The sequence below is a fragment of the Eulemur rufifrons genome, chromosome 7 (genome assembly GCF_041146395.1).
Source record: "Eulemur rufifrons isolate Redbay chromosome 7, OSU_ERuf_1, whole genome shotgun sequence".
Classification (NCBI taxonomy): Eukaryota; Metazoa; Chordata; class Mammalia; order Primates; family Lemuridae; genus Eulemur; species Eulemur rufifrons.
In genome coordinates, this window is record NC_090989.1 from 218244567 (window position 1) to 218265564 (window position 20998).

A 20998-nucleotide genomic window follows, 5' to 3' on the forward strand; every position below is an offset into this window, starting at 1 on the left:
ACATTGTGTACAGGGGCTGAGGATTGTCCGTCTTAGTAGCACTTGAACCTAGCAATGTAGAGTGTTCAGGGGCTTCAAACTGAGATGTTAGGAACATCTAATGGAACAGAGATGAGGTATCTTTCAATTTGGTAGTTTCCCTGGAAATTTGATTGAGGAGCTAGAATTTAATTTATTTTTATCTTCAAATGAATGGATCAGCGGTCAGTTGCTTAGCCATGGTGAATTTTGGCAAAATGATGTTGCATCTCTATACGGATCCCTGATAAATGTTTATTTGATGAAGCTGGAAATATACTGAGGTTGCTTGCCAAGGCTTTTCCTCCTTTCTTGAAAATCTAGCCCTGGAGATGACATGGATGTGTATCAACTGTAGAAGGGAAACACTGCCAGCCCCGATGGACTGGCTGTTGGCTGCCATATCAGCTAACAGCACAAGAGGTGAAAGGGCAGTGGCCTTCTTTGGTGTCTGTGGGCAGGATATGGAACAAATGGCACTATCAATCGTTAAAACCTTTCCTGGCGTCAGCCCATCTTTGCTAATGTTCTTCTCCATGCCGTGCACTGACGACCGGATGGGATGATATACAACACTTCCAAACAAAGACTGACTCTTTCAGTGCTCTCCTGCAAGAATGGTCTGGGGATCATTTTGGACAGGTTGGCACCAACTCTATCTGTGCTCCCAGCACTTCATGAATTAAGTGTTCTCAGTGAGAAACAAGTGAAGGAGCTCTTCTTTTACTTAAGTATCTTAACTCATGACTATGAATTTACGTAAAAAACTTAAAGAGGTAATATACTTTGTGAAGCAGTACACTAGGAGGTAAAAGAAAAGCTGATTCTACAAAGAATGACCTACAATGTAGCCCAGCTCTTTTAGTGCTCATCTTCGTTTATTTCTCAGTGAGGTCTCAATGGGGTCCACATTTCTCTCCTTCCTTTTATATTAGGAGCCACAATTGTAAGATGTGGAGAGGCTTACCTGGACTGGAAGCTTACCTGGTCCAACTCTCATCGAATAGTGAGATACAAGTTTACATGGAAGAATCAAGGCATTTCATTTTTCAATTTCAGTCTAAGTGGAGAAAATGATGGTAGCTAATAAAGTTGTGTCCTCATCAAAGGGAAGCTTACCTAAGGCTTTGAACATTTGCATTCCTCCATATTTTCCTTCAAACAGAACAGTGTTGTTTAGTGGGTTGAAGGCACGGCACATTCTCACTAAAACCACTTCCAAGCAACCTGCGAGTTAAAAAAAATTAAATATGTGTATATATCTCCAACAATAAAGAGGTTATCACTGCATATAGGTCAAGACACTTTCAAGAACTTTAAAACACACACACACACACACAGACCCAGACATAGGCAAAAACACACACATACAGAAATTCCTTAACATTCCTTCCCCCAAAATAACTGTCTTAGAAATAAAGTTCTCTTGATACTAATGTGAGGAATTAAAGAGAAAATATACTTTACAGGTGGCTAAACTGGAGAGTAGCGATATTATTTTTTGGAAACACGCATTTCTCTCTATTTTTTGACTAATATTAGGTCAGTTTCAATTCTACAATTCACAATTAATAAAATAAAGGCAGGAACCTTGTCTGCAGCAATAGGCCGTCATGGTTTTTGTGCTCACTCTTGCATCTCCAGGACCAAGAAAAGTCTCTGGCACATGGTAGCTGCTTAGTAAATATTGAATGAATTCATTTACTACCTTTGTTTTTCCCTCTGAACATTTATTAAAATGCTGAGGAAGTACTGCTGCATGGTTTCTCCATGTTTTAGAGAAATGGGCCTTTGCCCCCCACAGGGTAGTGGAAAGTAACAGCCAGACTCAGAAGCCATGAATTTGCATGAGAGCATCGTACTGGTGATTTGGCCTCATCTTTGTGCCTTTCTTGTGCCATCAATTTGCATTTATGACTATGTTTTATTTCTTTTGATATATGTATGTTTGCTGATTTCTCTTTGCTTTCCCTTAGGTATGTCAGCTAGCATAGGGGCTTATATGTAGGAAAGGATTTGCAAATATTAATTGCAGCAATGCTTTTCTGAAACACACAGTACTAGGTACCATTTATTATGTATACTACGGAAGACACTTTCTTTGATCTCTTACATTCATTATCATATTTGCACCTTGCAGTAACTATTTCAGGTGAGTTTTATTAAACCCATTTTATGGATGAGTTATAGGAGGCTTAAAGAGATTAAGTACATTGCCTTTTACAATAGAGTCAACATTTTTACACCAGGCAGAGATGTTAAAGATTATATGGTTCAGTGGTTGCTAATTGTCAGCCCATGGATTGGTCATATCTGAGTCTTAGAAACACGATGAACTAGGTTCTCCTTCAGGAGATTGGGATTCTATGGGGCTGTGACGGTGCCTATGTCTCTGAACTGTCAATAATCTCCTCTGATGCTGCTGTTGCAATTCCAAGTTTGGAATTCCTTGTTTCTAGTTCATCTCTTTATTTTACGAATGAGGAAACTGCCATCTAGACAGTTTAGCTCAAGGTCACATATCAAGTGTGTCAGATTTTATTTTCAAAGAGGGTCACAGAAATATCTCCTATGCCACATGTTTTCTAGGACCTTATCAGTCCTCTATCAAGAAGTAGAATCCATGTTTCCTACCCTTGAATCTAGCTGTGCCTTCACGACCGCCTCGACTGACAGAGTACGGTGGAAATAACACCATGTGGCTTTTGAGGCAAGTTAGAAAAATCTAGCGTACTTCTGCCATGTTCTTTTGGGATGCTAGCTTTTGAAGCCTAGTGACTATGCTGTGAGGAAGTCCAAGCAGTCTGGGGAGAGGCTCACACAGGGAGAAACTGAGGTCCCCAGATCAGAGCTTTGGCTGAACTCCAGGCTGTCAACTGGCGCAACTTGCCAGCCATGTGAGTAAGCCAATTTGAAAGCAGATCCTCCTGCCCTCAGTGAACCCCACACGGAGCAGAGATAAGGCATCCCTACTGAGCCCTACCCAAACTGTATCTTTGAGAGCAAAAGAAATGATTGTTGCTGTTTTAGCTAAGTTCTAGGCAATAGATAACTGATACAGCAAGTTAATGCTTGAGTCAGGATTCACATCAACTTGCATCATTTGTTAAAGAAGCAGCAACAACTTAGAATAACAATTCTTTTTTTTTTCTTTTTCTTTTTTTTTTTTTCTTCACTCTAATCAAGTGTCCTTTTATAGAATAACAATTCTATTTGGCCTAAGTTCAAATGCCAGCTTTGCCGTGTATTGGCTTTGAACATAGCCCTTTGCTTCTCTGAATCTTTGTTTCCTCCTCTATAAGATGGAATGAATAATGCCAATCTCACAAGATTAAATGAGGTATCACAGGTAAACATAAACATGTGTGCTTGGTATTATATATATGAGTATGTTATCATTATTACCATGGCATAGGACCATGAAGAATAGCAGAAACACCATGATGGTTGTTATTTGCTATTTTTAAAGGAAGACAAATAATTTTTCTTTTATTTGGTAATAGCATTTGCAAAGTCAATCACAGGGAGAATTCTTGAGCTGCTTCCAAAGCGATTGTGTATGTGTGTCAGAGAGTGTGGAGGGACGGGGAGGGAAAGATTAGAGCACCGGAGAGTTTCTCCCGGTGTGTACTGCTGCAGGCTATCCTCATTAAAATGATTGGAAATGACCACAGAGGCAGAGCTCAGCTAACCGGCATTTTTTTTTTTCCCCTCACAGAAGGCAAGGAGTATGTTTTAGCGCCAGCTCAGCAATTCAGCCACCTTGACACGCTAATTACTCGCACTGCCTGTCAAGCTGGGTATCTCAGCCTCCGCAATTAATAGCTCCACTTTCAATGAGCAAAATTGTATTTGACTTCAAAGGGGAACTGAATGAATATCAGGGCATTTCTATTACTGAGAGTTTTCCTTTGGGAGATGGCAGGCCATGTGGGTGGTAAAAACCAGCTACACATGGGAAGGAGGATTTCCTGGAACGGACACAGAGCTAAGGGTCCACCACATCCTGGTCTAAAATAGGCCCCCCGTGAACCTCCTCCTTGCTCACCTGACTTCAGAAGTAGAATTTGATCATTTTGACAGAGCTCCATGAAGCCTGTTATCCGCTTTGCAAACTCCACTACATACTGGATGGCGTGGGTGATCTGGATGGCGCACTGCTGCCACAGCGCTTCCCTGGACTTCAGGAGAGAAGACACAGTGTAAGTGGGGCTGACAACTCCTTGGAGAGTCAACAACATACTCAGGCTTGCCTTGCTGCTGCTTCCTGCCACCTGGGGCCCAAGGTGGGAGCTTACATAATTCCTTTAAAAGAGGAGGGCAATATTTTCTTTTTTTTTTTTTCCCCTTTTGACCTACTTGAACCTTAATATGCCACAATTATCAAAATATGGAGGCTACAATAATAGAAACATTGCTTATAGTATATAAAGACAGTTTAGTTATTTTCTTTACTATTTTTTCCCTCCTTTTCTTCCTTCTCAACTAAACCAACTCAAGCTCTTAGTCCATAATGTAAAAACAAACCATTACACTGAGGAATAGTGATTTTATCAACAGGCTTCCATGATGTCATTTTCCTGGGCACCTGATGAACATTACATCTGTAATATTTTTATATTGTGTTCTTTTTCCAGAAACTACAGAGCTTATTTTTTGGTATATAAAGAATTCCAAGGGAAAAGACATCAAACCAAATCAAATCACTCTTGTAAATAATATAAAATTCCCCAAATATATTTTAGTCCTTGGGTTATTTTCTTTGAAATGAGAAACATAAATCTATGTGTGTTAATTCTACTTCTTATGGACCACAGCAATACCTGTGCCTTTGTTCCCTTAGTTATATAAAAGTAGTAAGATTTAATTGTTGTGGAGGAGAAAAATTGTATGTTATAATCATTTATTTAGATACATATGCATTTATATATTTTGTTAAAATTCCATCTCTAGGTAAATCTTATAATTGAGGGTCTTTATCCCAAAGTAAAGTAATGCAAATACTGAAAAACAACAACAAATTCCTTTCCTTAAAAACATCTTCAATGGGTCCAAAGAAATAGCAATAATAATAATAACAATAATGATATAGGATGAGTTGCCCTTTTTTCCTGGGCCCTTTTTTAACAAGTAGGGCAAGAAAAAAATTTAGAATGCTTTGTTCTATATCTTTGCTATGTAAGTTTGTGGCCATTATTACTGCTGTGATTACTCAGTTGCTCCTGCTTTTTGCCTGGACCCAGGAAGCCACCATGAGATTTTCTTAAATCATCTGATGAAGGCACAGTCTCTGCAGTCGCTCAAACAAGGCAGCAGTTTTCCATAAGGGCAGTTTTGCCTCCAAGGGAACATGTGGCAATATCTGGAGACATTTTTGGTTGTCACAACTGTGTGTGAGGGTGGTGCCACTGGCATCTAGTGGGTAGAGATCAGGGATGCTGCTACAATTGACAGGGCAGCCCCTACAGCAAAGAATTACCCAGCCCAAAAAGTCAATAGTGCCAAGGTTGAGAAAGCCAGAAGTAGGCGATCACAGAGTAACTTTCCCATAGTTTCTCAGAGTACCTTGCTTTGATATGCTTTAATTTCTTCATATGTGTGGGTCTGCCATGCCAGCTGGTGCAGTTCTTCCATGGTGTATTGACATGTCTCCAAATGGGACTTAATGATGTTCTGTGCAATTCGATCTATGAGAAAGAATATCAGTTTGAGGGTTTGTGAATAAAATCACTCTGCTCGAGAAATTTGCTTTTAATGTGTTTACTATGGGAATGCCTTTTGGAGATACTCCAGTTGCATTAAAGTGTCATTACCATTATTATCTATCTCAAAATCTCCAGACAAACTCTTTATTGCCTTCTTTCAATTTTCAGTATTTTAATCAAAATTTACTGCACCCCCCTCTTTTGATCACAGCCCTGAGAGTTGTAAAACATTCAAAATTATTTATTTATAAAATAGATAGAAAATTATCATATTTCTTGCCTTTTGTTCCAAAAGTCAACTAACAGTGTTAACACTTACACTCCAGATACTTAAAAATGTTTTGAAAATCACTAGAACCCTATTCTGTACCTCAGATAGGGAGAATTAAAATATAAATGTATTTGCTTATATTTTTTAAAAAAGGCAACTAAACAATAAACTAAAAAAAAAATGGTTATCTAGAGAAGAAAAAGGGAATAGAATGGAAGGACAGGGAAAAAAGTTAGACTTCTCTGATGATATTATTTTTGTAGATTTTACTTTGGGGCAATGTAAATATATTACATAATTAACAATGGGAGAAGAGACACAGATGATATAATATGGGCCCATGAATTGATAATTATTGGAAGTGGGTCATGGGGGGTCATTATATTCACCTTTTTAATTTTTTATATGATAAAATTTTTCTTTTAAAAAAAGTTTAAAAAAAGGGAAAAGGAGTATATTCATAGATAGTGGTAACAAACACAATCAGTCATTTTTAGGCAGTTTATCCCAAATGAGTTGTATTTTATACTGTGTCTTTAATACTAATCATATTAGATTTGGAAGTGTGAAAGTAGAGAAATAGAACCAGACATAAGATCTCTCTTTAAAAAAATCTGCTCCCCTGAAGGAGGAAAGAGCTAGGAAGAGGTCCCTTGTAATCATACCTGCTATTTGGACATATGGAGCAGGTAACAACTTGGAAAACCAGAGTACTCAGGAATTCTGCTTGTGGGGTGTGACCGGAATGAACATGATCAAATCTTCTGCCTGATACCTGCTCTTGGCTCATACAGAAATGGAATTTTTCTTGTGTTTCAGGTTGTGTCATTTCAAATGCAATTTCTGTTCTTTCTAAATGGCCCATTTCATTTCTCCAGGATAGCCCCCAAAGCAGCACTTGGGTATCTTCTCCTTACCTCACTAAGCTTCAGGTATGTATGGTATGAAGTAAATTCAATGTCAGTGATATAGAGCAGGGGTCCCCAACCCATGGTGAGTTGTATAATTATTTCATTATATATTACCATGTAATAATAGTAGAAATAAAGTGCACAATAAGTGTAATGAGCTTGAATCATCCCCAAACCATCCCTCCCACCCCTAGTCCATGGAAAAATTGTCTTCCATGAAAATGGTACCTGGTGCCAAAAAGGTTGGGGACAACTGATACAGAGAACAAAAAATGTAAACTTAAGCTTCTAATGAACTTGCCAAATAGAAATCTCTTATAGCCCATTGCCTGGCACATTATAAACACTGAGTAAATGGTAGCTACAATCAGTGTTAGAACATTATATATAGTTTGTCATCAGGGGAGTAATGTGATGACTGCAATGGAGACAAAATTAAAGGGAGATATTTAATTTTGCAATCAGTGCTACTGAAGAAAGATATTTCAGTACTTATTAGAGTTTTTCAATCAAAATAAGTGATATATGTAGAAGATGCTACCAAATGCTAACTTACGATGATAGTTATACTCTATTGGATTCAGCACTGAGCATTTCCAGGTTTTCACTGCTTATAATAATACAAATCTTTTTCTTTAAAAAATCCTATATTCAAAGTTTTATTGAATATCCTCCTATGGTATAAAAAAGGGCAAACATCACTCTATACATCATGTTAAAATAGATTGGTATGTCATGGTTCATCAATTTTCAATTTCACTTGGGCAGTCTAATTATTTAGAATCTAAAAAACATATCTGTTTTCCAGTAGGTACATAATGAAAACATAAGATTTTATAGCTCTATAGTTTTCAAACCTTTATCTTCTTGGTATGGTTTGTTTTCATCTTCAAAGATATGCTGATTTGTTGGTAATTTAAAGGCTTCAGGGTTTATAAACAAAACTATAATTGCCACTCAAAATTGGATTATGAAAAAAGTCCTTTGTGATATCTCTCAGGAACTGTTGGCTAAACTGAAAAATTCTCTGGGCTTCTGCCACCAAAACTTTGGGTTCTGTAGGGTATGAGGAGAGGTAGGCACAAGAAACATGTGGGCAGGTGAACCCAAATAGGAAATGAAATGCACATGCATGCTTCAGGACTGAGTGCAGACGTCCCTTCCTGGTGAAGGCTTCCCCATCTTCCCGAGTCCTCAGGTAGAAAGGCTGGCTGCCATCACACTTTGATTCTGCCTCACTTGAGCCTTATCCCAGTGATGCTCTTACTGGGGTTATTTGTGTGGGTCTGTGTGTTTCACATCCTTCAAGACTGTAAGCTGTTCAAGAACGGGACAGCAGAGCCCCGCACGGTGCCTTCATATATTCATTCTACAAATATTTTTGAGAAGCTACTCTATATCAGGTCAAGGTACAGATTAAAAAACAAAGGCATTCCTTTGAGGCATCTTACAATAATATTATTTCATGTCATGATGCAATGAATGCTATGCCTATTGTGGGAGCCCAAAGAAAAAAGTGTCTAACTCAATCTGGGAGAGGCAGAAAAATAACTACAGAAGAGTTTGTCACATGAAGAGAAAGACGTACCTCAGGTAGAGGAACTGATATTATGAAGGCACAGATAGAAAACTATAATAGCTCTAGGCTAGGCAATTTCTGACATATCTTTCATCTTTCCAACCCTTATCTCTTTACAAACAATCTCCCCTTTACGGAGGAAAGAAGGGAGGTTCAGAAAGAGTGAACAACTCTAGACCAGTTTCTACAGAGTTAGTAAACAGTGTTTTGAAATTGACTCTGTCTTTTCAAAAGAAGTCTCATGTGTTTGCAACAAGGGTGCCTGGAGGAGATGGGGAGAAATGAGACTCGGGTGGAATTTGTGACTGGAGCAGGGACAGCTGAGTCTGCAGGACAAGGAATTTCACTTCATAGGATTTTTGGATTTTGTCTGGTAGGCAACTGGAAGCTAGTGGAAGCTGTAAGGCAGAAGAGTGACGTGGTCCGTGTTTTGCTTTGGAAGGGTGACCCTGGTCATAGCAAAGATAAGATGGTATTAGCTAGTACGTGAGATTATTCATGCTGTTGTGAAAACTCAGGCAAGCTATGAGGAGGCTCTAGGATAGGTGGTAATAAAAGAGATGGAGTGGAGGGGCTAGATTCAAGACAATTCTGAAACAGAATGAGCAGGACCTGCAGATGAGTCAGTGAGACAGAGAAAACATTAAATATAGCAGATGCTTGACCAATGTTGAGTTGTGAAGGTAATATTGAAAATGTCCATCCATCCATCCATCCATCCATCCTCCCACTGTCTGCCTTAGCTCACAAAGGATTTGAAAAAGTTAAGATTGATTCTTTTTTTGATTTCAAAGCCTAAGCACTCTAAATGGCTTTGAAGTCAAACAGTAAGCATTGAAGGCTCTGAAGTCAAACAATGCAATTATTTCCCATGACCTTGTGGTGAGAAATAAAAGTCAAATCTTTTTTGGCCATAAGGCTTATAAATGGCAACACAGACAAAGGCACAGTAGCAGCAGTTGCAGACTCATTGCATCCCTCCTTCGCTTTCTCCCACTGTTCTGCAGTGCAGAGGTGAGCCACGTGCGAGAACCAACTTGACCCTCTCAAAGCTCAGGTTGATAAAACACAGGGTAACGCTAGACTTGGTCTCATGGGAGCAAGGCTAGAGGGCTTATTCTGTCAATTAGAAAGATGCCTGAACATCAGAGGAGATGGTTTGCTTGGACTGAGAGTCTGCAGTTGTGAAAAGGGGAGAAGGACTTAAAAAGAAGGGATAAAGGGAGAGACAATGAATACAGTATGCAAAGTTCCTGCTGGGAGCCAAAGGAACTTTCAAGAGTCCTTGCCTGGAAAAGTAGAAAAGGTAATAGTAAACGTAGTCCTCTCCAGGGACCAACCACATGAGAAGGTGCAGACAAAGGAGGCTAAGGTAAAAGAGGATACGGAATCTTTCTGGGCAATCTCACCTCCTTCATCCATTACCCTGACTTGGATTGCAGCTGTTTCTCAGAGCTCAGTTTTTGTTGGATTCTTTGACTAGCTTGGGCTGCAGATGGTACATGTCGAAGAAGTTGTCAGCCTGATCTGTGCTAGGAAAATTGGTCCAACAGCAATATGGCCCAGATAACTAACTAATGGAAAATCCTATCACCTTCCAAAGTGATGTGCATGGACTCTACACTCCGCTCTTCCTGAGACCAAGAATGAGGCTGAAGATTCCTTAAATGGATGTGAAAGGGAACCTGTAGTGAAAATGCAGCTACATCTTCTCAGTAGTTAAGATTCTCTGCATATGTTCAGTGAGACAGAGGTTTGTTTGTTCTCAACTCACTGAGAGTATATGGGCTGCGTTGATAATTAATAAAATGATGTTGAGGAATGAGAAAAACTATTTCATATGCTCAGTCCAGTCACTCCTTTTCAATCATAATGAGGCCAAATGAGAACACTAATGCAAACAGGGAAAATTAGATATGCATTATAGGTTAATATTAAGTCTATGTTCCTTATACTCTATTTGTTAATTTCATGAAAAATAGCTTGCTCTCACTTTCTCTCACTTCTTTTTCCTTCTATATCCCCATAGATCTGAACACACAAAACTTTTTTTTTTTGTTTCTTTTTTTTGAGACAGAGTCTTGCTCTGTTGCCCAGGCTGGAGTGCCATGGTGTCGTCATGCTCACTGCAGCCTCAGACTCCTGGACTCAAGCAGTCCCCCTGCTTCAGTCTTCCTAGTAGCTGGGACTACCTGCTTGTGCCACCATGCCCAGCTAATTTTTTATTTTTTGTAGAGACGAGGTCTTACTATGTTGCTCAGGCTAGTCCTGAACTCCTGGCCTCAAGCAATTCTCCCACTTCAGCCTCCCAAAATGTTGGAATTATAGGCGTTAGCCACTGCACACAGCCAAAAATTTTTCCTCCCTATAAAATTGCTGTTTTGTTTCAGACTTTGACCCTGATACTATTCTTGGAGGCAGGCTTATTTGAACCCAAGATTTATACCCAATTAACAGAATTTATAACTTCTTTTTAAGTAATTTTGTGGGATAGAAATGACAATGTATGATTCAAATGAAAGAATAATCCTAGAAGCTTTAAAATACTTGATATAGATAAACATATTTCTCTATCATTTTTGATGACAAACTATTTTAAAATATTGTTAAAACTGTCATACTTCCCTAGAAGTCTTAAGGGTAATCTTAACTCCACTTTTGATGCAGGTAGTAAGAAGAGAGAAATTAAATTTTTGGAGGGAAAATTGGAATAAAATTGATATTATCAATAGTGTGTGCAATAAGTATAGAACCCTAGAGCTGAAACTAACCTCCTTCCTCCATTTCCAAATGGACTGTATCTCAATAACCCTAGAAATGAGTTGGGTCTCTCCCCTCTCTCTCTCTCCCTCTCTCTGACTGTAAAGAATTTCCACACTTCCACCCCATCCTCAGTACACTTCATTATGATCCATTAAATAAATCAAGTAGTAACAAAGGAAGTCCTCTTTAAGGCATTTATAGCATGGTTGAGATGTACGTGATAAAGTTTACACAGGTAAATGGAGTTTTAAAATATCAGATGATGTAAAAAAATGTAAGATTAATATTTTGAAGCAATTTTAAAGAATATATGAAAAATAACTTTTGTTACATATTGGTCCACGGAGTTAAGTGAAGTTTGGAAACAAGTCATCTAAATTACCTAATTCTAGGTAGAAAAAAAAAAGGCTACATCTGCTTATTTTGGTGAGAAATAAGTAAACTGACAAGCAAGGTGACAATTTCTTGTTTATAACTGTGATATTATAAAATGAGGACCAGCTTGCAGCTACTAAAATAGCAAGTGACCTTCTGCAGCTCAGATTTCAACCACTCAGCGGGTTTTTTCCACCAAAGTGGCTTATTTTAGCTCTCACTAGACATTTCAGCAAATGGTGCTCTCCAAAGGCTATGGTGTCTCAGACACGGATTGCACCGGTGGATTCATTAGAATTCCACATCCTGGGAGTGGGGAAAGTTGAGTACATCTTTAAAAACTGCTGCTTTCAGTGTTATTACCAAGAGCACCCAGTGGCCCAACTGCACCAAGGCGAGAAAGCTGAGGCTCAAAGCTATATATAGCTCTGGAGGGTGTTGTGCCTGAACTTCCTAATTCTCTCCTCTGCCTCCTCCTTTTTTTTTTCCTTGTGAGAAAGAATGGTTTCTTTTTGGTGAACTATACCCTCTATTCATTTTCTTCCACGAGGGATTTTTTTTTTAAACTTGGAAGTATTCTTCCTAAAATACTATATCTGAGCCTCAATCAAAATGATTAATGGATTTTTAATTTGCCACTTGCCTTAAGGATCTAGACAACCACTGAATTCTCTGTTTAGTTTATACTACTCGTGTGAAAGTGGAATTCTTAGGGGATTCACTTTGAATTAATGCCAGGATATCTCTATGGACTTGCTCAAGGCATATTTTAAGTGCCTGCATTCGGTTTTCATAATTTCGGGATTCCTCAGAATCCCTGCTCTGAAGTGGTAACTATAATATAGTAAAACAATCTGTTGAAAGGTGAAACATTTAACCAAATGCACATTTGGCCTTTTGACAGGAGACCACTGGTTTTGCAAGTTTTCTTTTTTTTTTTTTTAATTTATTTTTATTTCAGGATATAATGAGGGTACAAGTTTTCTGTCATTAAATAAAACAAGTCTAGTGCTAACGTCAGAAAAGACAATGTCATTTAAAGACCTTTCTGATTTTTCTAATCTCTGTTTAGAGATCATTATTTTTAGCATAAATAGAATTCTGCTGTCAGAATAAAAATATCAGTAATACTTAAGTTTAAAACAGCAATCTACTAGTGATCTGTAGCCTCAAAAGAAAAGGAGTAGATTTAACATTTGGGCTCCTCAAATTCTTTTAAGCAGAAATTGGGGCATAAATAATCTATAACTTATTTGTCGGCTCAGTTCATGGTCCACCCACTCATTACTCTGTCCCCAATGAATGAGGATGGCTTCTAATCTCCTTTTCATGTAAATTCTATTGCCAGGTTTATATCAGAGAATGGCATAACTGATTTTTACTTCATGTAGACCTGAATGTTCTAAAACCAATTTGTTCTTAGAGTTCTTCAGAAAAAAATATATTGATAAAATATGAGATTGTTTAATTAACTTAAAATAATAATGAAAATATGATAAAACAAAGAAAAAATCTGATTAATACAAATAACAGCAATATCTGGGTAAGGACTGAATGAACAAATTAGTATAATGGTTAACATTTTCTCAAATTTCAGGAAGCTATAGTAAGATAGCATTTTACTAGAAGGTAAGAAAGAAGGAAATAAAGAAGAAGAACCGAAAGACCCTATATAGCATTTGCGTTTAAGCAGAGTATATCTAAAGGTAAACAATCACAAGCAGCTAAAACAAGTTAAATTTCTAAGACGGTGCTTTCTTAATTATTTAATAACGGAAAGCTGTTTTGGATCACAAGCATTTTGTTTTACTGCAATAGTGCACGTCTAATTTTGGGAAATTACAGTTTCCTTTCCTGAAACTAGTTGACGAAATTGAGAAAGAATCTATTATGAAAACATTACATTTTAAGTTAACTGTCATAGTAAAAGTCCTCCTTCACAGAACAATAGGAAAAGATGAACTTACTTAAATGTTCTGCAATTAATAAATATTAAGGGAGCTATATGGCAAGACAGAGAAAGTCCACACGGCCCCTTTCAGTCTTTTAGATTGTGCCTTTGGGGAAATCACTTAACCTCTTTAACTCTTAGTTTTTTTGGGTTTGATTCTCCATCTGCAGAAGGATTTGGCAGCAGCAACATTTTCTAAAGGCTGTGTGAAGCACGACAACTTGGGTCTGAGAGGCTACGTGGGAATTTTTCTTTGTTTTGATGCATGAGGGAGAAGTCTCGCAGAGTCATGGACCATGAGAGTACAGCACACAGTCTTAAAAGCACTTGAAGAGTCTTAGATGGGACGAAAAAAAGCAATACAATCTGGAGGCCATTAAAATCCTTCCTCACTCTCCCTTAAAAACTGCACCTCCACACGCCACCCAAAAGACAACCACTGGGACACAGATGATGAAACCTAATTACGGAAATTGCTCAGGGCCATCATTAGGATTGATTTTTTACTATTTGAATTTTGTTGACATATGGATTGATTGTTAACTTAAACAGAAGCACCCCCTCCCCCCTTTGGGAAGTTTAGTCAATGCATTTCTGACCTTCAGGAAGAACTAATTTAGAGGTAATCTTTGGAGGCCATTTTTACATTTTCAAACACTTAACCTAAAATTTAAAAAGTAATTTGATTACTTCCATAGTGCATTTAGTTAACTAATGTTTTAAAAGAAGTGTTTTCTTATGGCTTCTTATTACATCAAATTGTTGCAGAACAAACCTGTCTGAAAACCAAGTAGCAATTCCCCAAAAGGCCCCATAAATATGGCTCAAATTTCCATAGCAAATTCATTCTCCTCAGTATTAAGATTATGTTGTTGACAGAAAGCTTACATCCCAAAACAAAATAAAATAAAACAAACAAAAAGTTTTTGCAGCTGAAAACCTTTCCAACAGGTTTCCCCACATTTGTAAACATCACAGAAATAAATACCGTACTGGTTAGCAAAGAGTGCTTGTTACGTTGGTTGTATGACTAATGACCAAAGTGTACTGACCTCCATCAACCTGGAGATCACCTGGCATTTCTGTATTCCATGGCCCATATAGTGTTATAATCCTAACCAGCTCTTCCAAAAATAGGTACTTGAATATGTGGCCAATGTAGTACATATCCATCCCAGCCAGTGGAAAAGCAATTCAGAGCTCCAAGAGCCAATGTCAAAGCTTGCAATGCCTTAAAAGTGTGGCTTGTCTGCAGTATATCTTGAAATACTATTCAATGTGCAAATTGTCTGTAGAGGCTGTTTCAGAGGTCACCTCATATATGCAAACATTCTCTCTTCCTACGAGTCCCAGGCAGAACCTTCCGAAATCATCTTTCCTTTTGCTTACTGCAGAATATTTCAATATGTACTATGGCTTTTGAAATTGAGTGTATAAAATGGAATTAGCTTTTCAGTAGCTTCTCAATAACATTTTTTTTGTTGGTAGATTTTAGAATCTTCTTATGAGGTTCTGAATTCTAAGTCAAAAATTAATCCCGAACTAGTATCTCCAGGGGAAGTCCACTGAACAAGATCAATTTTACACAATTTTAACTTAAAATAGAAAAGGTGCTTTAGAAGATTGATCTAATATAGTGATTTCTAGCACATTAAAGAAAGCTGTATTAACAGGTAAAAGCACGTGGTGACTAATATGCACATATGTACTGTTAAGTAGCTATGTATGTTTAAGAGTACTTGAATTGAGCATGTATGTGTGTGCTGCTTGTGATATAAATTGTCTCTATATTTGTTTGGAAGCTTGCTGGTCACAGAGTGCTTTGTATACATTATATCATTTATTCCAGTTGTGGGGAATCACTGCACACATTACTAGGTGATTGTAGACCATCTTTGGGGGGTTATTAGAGGATACTTAGAAAGACATGCATTTGGATGACCCTAGGGAAGAACCGTAGAGTCCTTGGTTCCAGGTACCCTCCAGGATAATTCACCACTGTGAACTGGTTAATAGCATAGTTGTAACTATGGTAGAGACCCTAGGAATATGGAAAATTGGCCTCACACTTGGGGAGTTCCTTTTTGAGATAGAAGCATCCTTGGGGAGATATTTTGTGGGTGGCAAAGAACAAGGTGGTGTTAAAATTTCAGGAGTCAAGTAAGTCCCTCTCCAGTGACCCAGGTGACCTGGGTAGGTTGGCTCCTTAGTAGTCAAGAAAATATCTTCATTGTATGAACATGTATTTGTTTTTCCCTCAAGAGGGGCTTGGAAGTGACCAGGTTGTACTGAGCTCAGGAGGACAGGTGCTTTTGCCCGGAAGCTGTATCTGTACAGCTGCTGATGCCTTAACTTGATTGCATGTGAACTTGGGGTGATTTGGAATTGGCTACCCCCCTCTCCTGGAGCTTCCCCTGTTGTTCATTTTAATCTGATTTCTTTTTCTTTTTTTCCCAGGAGGGTGGATGAAGAGGCTGGTGAACATTTCTGGTTTGATTGTGGTTATTAGCTGCATATTTGGCAGGGTCATTCCACCCAGTGAAGGCCCCGAGTGTTGTCCTGCTCCTTGGGAGGGAGGCGTGCTGGCCACTGCCATTGACAAGTTCATCAGCATCATTCAGGATTGCCTAGTAACCTCAAGGTCTCCTCCTCTCCGTGTGAAGTGGCTATAACAAGGGGACAATTTGTGCACATGACCAAAGCCCTCCAGGAGGCGAGAGAATCATAATCCTTCAGTCATTTAGTCCAACTGTTTAATTTTTCAGATGATGAGACAGAGCCTCAGACAGCTAAACTAATTTGAACAAGTTCACATGGCTAGCATGCAGAGTTAGGACACCCAATTTCAATGTACTTTCCCCAGACTGCTTGCAAAGGGTGTGTGTTTGGGGTGAGCGTCAGACAGGAGTAGATGACAATGGAAGTTTACAAGATATTTTCCCTTGAGGAAAGAAAGAAAAAGCTAAAGACACTGGTTTTCCTTTCCCCGTACTGTTTAACTATTTTTTTCTTGCTAGCTTAGTCTACTTCTCTCTGGGTTTTTTTTAGTCCTGGCTGTTGCCCTGGCTAGAGTGCTGTGGCATCAGCCCAGCTCACAGTAACCTCAAACTCCTGGGCTCAAGTGATCCTCCTGCCTCAGCCTCCTGAGTAGCTGGGACTACAGTCATGCACCACCATGCCTGGCTAATTTTTCTATATATATTTTTAGCTGTCCATATAATTTCTTTCTATTTTCAGTAGAGATGGGGTCTTGCTCTTGCTCAGGCTGGTCTTGAACTCCTGAGCTCAAACAATCTGCCCGCCTCGGCCTCCCAGAGTGTTAGGATTACAGGCGTGAGCCATCGTGCCCGGCCTACTTCTATTTGTTTTCATGACCTACTAGACAGTTACTCCTAAATTGAATGCCTATCTGTATTTAATACAGTGTGTTATCACAGGACACAAGAAATATATAGCAAAAGTTAAATTCTAGTCTCTGTATCAATTTTGCATGGGTAAATATGCATAATAGATTTAAACAGTTGTAAAATATTTATCCATAAAAGCATATGTCATTAAAGGTGCTGCTTTAAGACCACAGCATCTGCTTGGGATTCTCAATAAGCAACAACTGAAACATCACCAACTTTTATGGAATTCTGTAAAATAAAGCACTACTGGTAATATCTTCTGTATTTCTATGTATGCTTGATAGAATAAGTAGTACTTTACAGGGACTAGATCACTTTTAGGCCAGTCCCTTTTTGTAATTTCTAGCTATTAATACTCAGTTTCTGTAATAGATTAATTAAAAAAAAATTATATCTATTTTTGATGCTTAAAATTCTAGGTTCTATAACTAGAACACAAAAGAAATATGAAAATAAATCTCTGGTAAGACTATAAACTATGAAAATAAATCTATGTTTAAGAATATATAATGAATATATGATGAATGTAATGAATATATTCATATAATGAAGATATGATGAATTCACATTTCATCATCTTTATCTGGAGAGAAAATTAATGAGTACAATAGCAAACCCAGGTGAGGTACATGAAAGGCAACTTTATCCCCTTAGTGTTATAGCTAATTTGATGAATTTTCTTTTCTTTTTAAAAAGCATATTGTTTGGTTGTTTGAATAGTCTTGTTGTATGGGACCTCGTAGATACATTGTCAATCACCTTTCAGCTTAAATGAGCTTTCGTTAAGAGTATTGAATCTGCAGAATCCTACAACCTATCAGAGCACTATGGTTGGGGAGCAAAAACAAGAGGTTCCACTTTCCTTTTCTGCTTCTTTCCTAAGTATCTTTCAGCTAGTTTCCTCTCCCTGCCACCAACCACCACAAAATTTTATTCCCAAACATATAACACATCCATCATGCCAGTCTGAAGTAAAATTCCAGCTCAGCCGAGTTAATATTTCTGTCTAAATATTAATTTGCAGATTACTGTTGACTTTCTTTTATTTCATGGCTTCTTTCTCCTATGGGATTTTGAAAAACCCAGGGATGTAATTCCTGAAATGTTTCATGGTTTTCTTTTTGCTTACCCACATTTTGTCTTCTATGTTCAAAACTATGGGAATAAAATATTCCTGATAAGAGATGTAGCTCAGAGTAATCAATACTCGCCATCTCCCTCATCTCCAGGAGAGTGTGGTACCACCGTGCCCAGGATGTATGATATGTGACACTATGAGTTGCAATTACTGCATTTATCTTCATAGGTGTTTCCTAGATGATGTGGTCAGAAACCTTGTTCTGCTCTTCTTGAGTGTCTGGCACATTTCAAAAATAGGCTTTTGAAGAAATGCCTGGCAGTCCAGGGCAGTGGAATGACTTACTGTCAGAATTTAAGCTTCACCACTTAACAAACTCTGTGCCCTAGAAACACCCTTAATTCTGGTCCTTAATTTCTATATCTGTACAAAGGGACAGTTTCTTCACTGTTGACCTGAAAGCACTGGTGTGAAGCTCAAATTGACTAAAATGCATGAACGGATTTTTTACATTTCTCTCCAAACATAAAGCATTATTATTAGAGTCCTTAACCTAGGAAGTTTATTGTTCCTTTGATGAACTTTCAGAAAGACAAGTTTATTTCTTTGGGAGAATATTACTAACTCTAATAATGTTCACTTAACTTACTTTTTGGGATCTGCATGCAATTGCTTATGTAGTTGTGCTATGGTTCTTAAACATGCATTTTTATTAAAAATTTCAAAATCATAAGACTTTATACTACGTGGATTGATCGAAAAATTGTTTTTTTAAAAAGATCTACTTTTAAGATGTCCCACTCTCAGAATAATGACCTGGTGGTACACATTTCCTTATTCTCTCAGAAACCAGAGGAAGCAGATCAGGACTTCCAGTAGTCAGGAATGATAAAAATTTTTTTTTGGTGCAACATAACTTTGAATTCACCCAGTCAGAATGTGGCGAAAATCAGATTTTCTGTTTTGTCTGCACAGGGTTCTTTCAATGACAGGTTGCCACCAACCAGATTGATTTAGACACCCATTAATCAAATCAAGTCAAAATGTCAGCATGTGAACTCCGTAAGCTGCAGTTTGTAGCACTTAGAAGGATGTCAGATAGGCAGCAAACACCAAAGGTGTTTTTCTGTGAGAATGCCAACTAGCTTGTGAAGGACCATCATTGTTTGCTGGGAGGAAATACACTATACTGGTTACTCAGACCTGGGCTCTTATGTATTCTTTTGCTTTTTACAAGGTATGTAACTTCTGAGCCTCTATTTTTCATCTGTAAAACGGGTATACAAATACGTAACAGGCATAGTGGGATTGTTATGAGAATTAAATATAGGATGTTGCTTAGAACAATGTAGGTGTTCAATAAAAGGTAATTATATTACCTTCAATAACCATTTATGTTATTAAGTAATAATTATATCAATTATATTATTAATAATGATGATGCTTACACATGACAAGTACTGTACTAAGAACCCACAAATGCATATTAACTCATTTAATCCACACACACAGATAAGGACTATTATTGGCCTAGGTTTACAACTGAGATAAGTTAAATAAATTGCCTAAGGGAAATGGCTTTCAGGCTTTTCAAGTTTTGAACTCGGGCAGTTTGATTCCAGAACCAGAGTTGTTAGCCACCGTGTTGATTCACTGATGCCTTCCTGGCCAATGATACCGTTAAGAACTTAGCGTTTTAGTGAAATGAGTGGCAATTTTTTGGACGGTGCAGGAAACACAGTGTATCACACTGCTGTCACTCATCATAGGTGCTTAAGAGTTGACACTCATAGAATGGGTTTGTGTCCACTAGGTGGCATTGCTGTTTTAACAAAACGTGAACCAAGCGACTATTTAAGTTTAGGAGTCTGCTAAATTTGAGAGCACTTGCAGGACGTTCTATTGCATCCCTTAAAGTCTGATGGAAGAAGCTGCCAACATTTAGAACATATCTAGAGATCTCTAAAGACTAATTGTATCTTAAAATAATTAAGAAAATATATATGCTAGTTCATTTTGCATGTTAATATATGTGCAGAATATATGGATAACTTTTGAGATTATCTATTATAGTCCAGTTCTATCAGTTCATAGAATAGACTCAGGACCAGAGAGGAAAAATGACTTGTTCAGGCTAACCCAGACCTGATGGTTTTGGCTGCACTTCTCTTTCCACAATACTTCCTTGATGATGCTAAATCACAAAGAAACTGTGATTTCTGAACACTTAGAAGATTTCCCTTTTGGGTATGGGGCAGAAGATTGTTCAAAAATTATGATTTTTTGTTTCATTAGGATTTAAATTATGTTCCAAATTAATAGTAGAATCAGGAACTTAGATATCGAGTAGCATAAATGCAAAAAAAATGGTGTCTTTTCCTTCTTGAAAAGATTGAGTGACTCTATTTTAAATGACTATCCCTATTAGTTGACAATGCAGTTTACGAATACTAAACCCAGGCAGGTAGCAGGTTAATGGAAGAGCACCAGGACTCTGGGATCAGACTGCCTGAGGAGGATGCTGGCTCTATCACTTAGTAACCATAGGACTCCGGGACGTCATGAGATACCTCTAAGTCTATTTCAGCATCTGTAAAATAGAAATAATATTTTTATCTATTTCTGAAGATGTTTGTGAAAATTAAACGTGTAAAGTGCCTGTGATATAGTAGAAACAAGATTAAAGATCACAGTAATAATTGACTATTTTTGTTATTACAGTTGATGCTTAGTTTTCTATGACTGTCAATTGTGACAGTAATCACAGGTGCCTTATCAACAACTTTACTCATTGTCACATGCTGAATTAGTAAAAGAGAGAAATAATACTTCAGGTTTATAACTGTGAAACATTGTTTCTTCCTCAGCCAGATGGTACAAGTAGCCAAGAATATGGCCATGTATTTCATTATGTGTTCACAGCAACTTAATTTAAAA

At 37.8% G+C, this 20998-nt stretch overlaps 1 protein-coding gene across 1 annotated transcript in view; it reads right to left on the reverse strand.

Annotated features, from left to right (window-relative positions):
* RORB (RAR related orphan receptor B) overlaps positions 1–20998 on the reverse strand; it is a 53894-nt gene that overhangs the window by 18234 nt on the left and 14662 nt on the right. Inside the window, exons 5-7 of the mRNA XM_069472116.1 lie at positions 5584–5705; positions 4067–4199; positions 1138–1245 (exon numbers count right to left, since the gene is read on the reverse strand). Of these exons, the coding sequence (XP_069328217.1) occupies positions 1138–1245; positions 4067–4199; positions 5584–5705 (363 nt within the window). The remainder of the gene's footprint in view (positions 1–1137; positions 1246–4066; positions 4200–5583; positions 5706–20998) is intronic.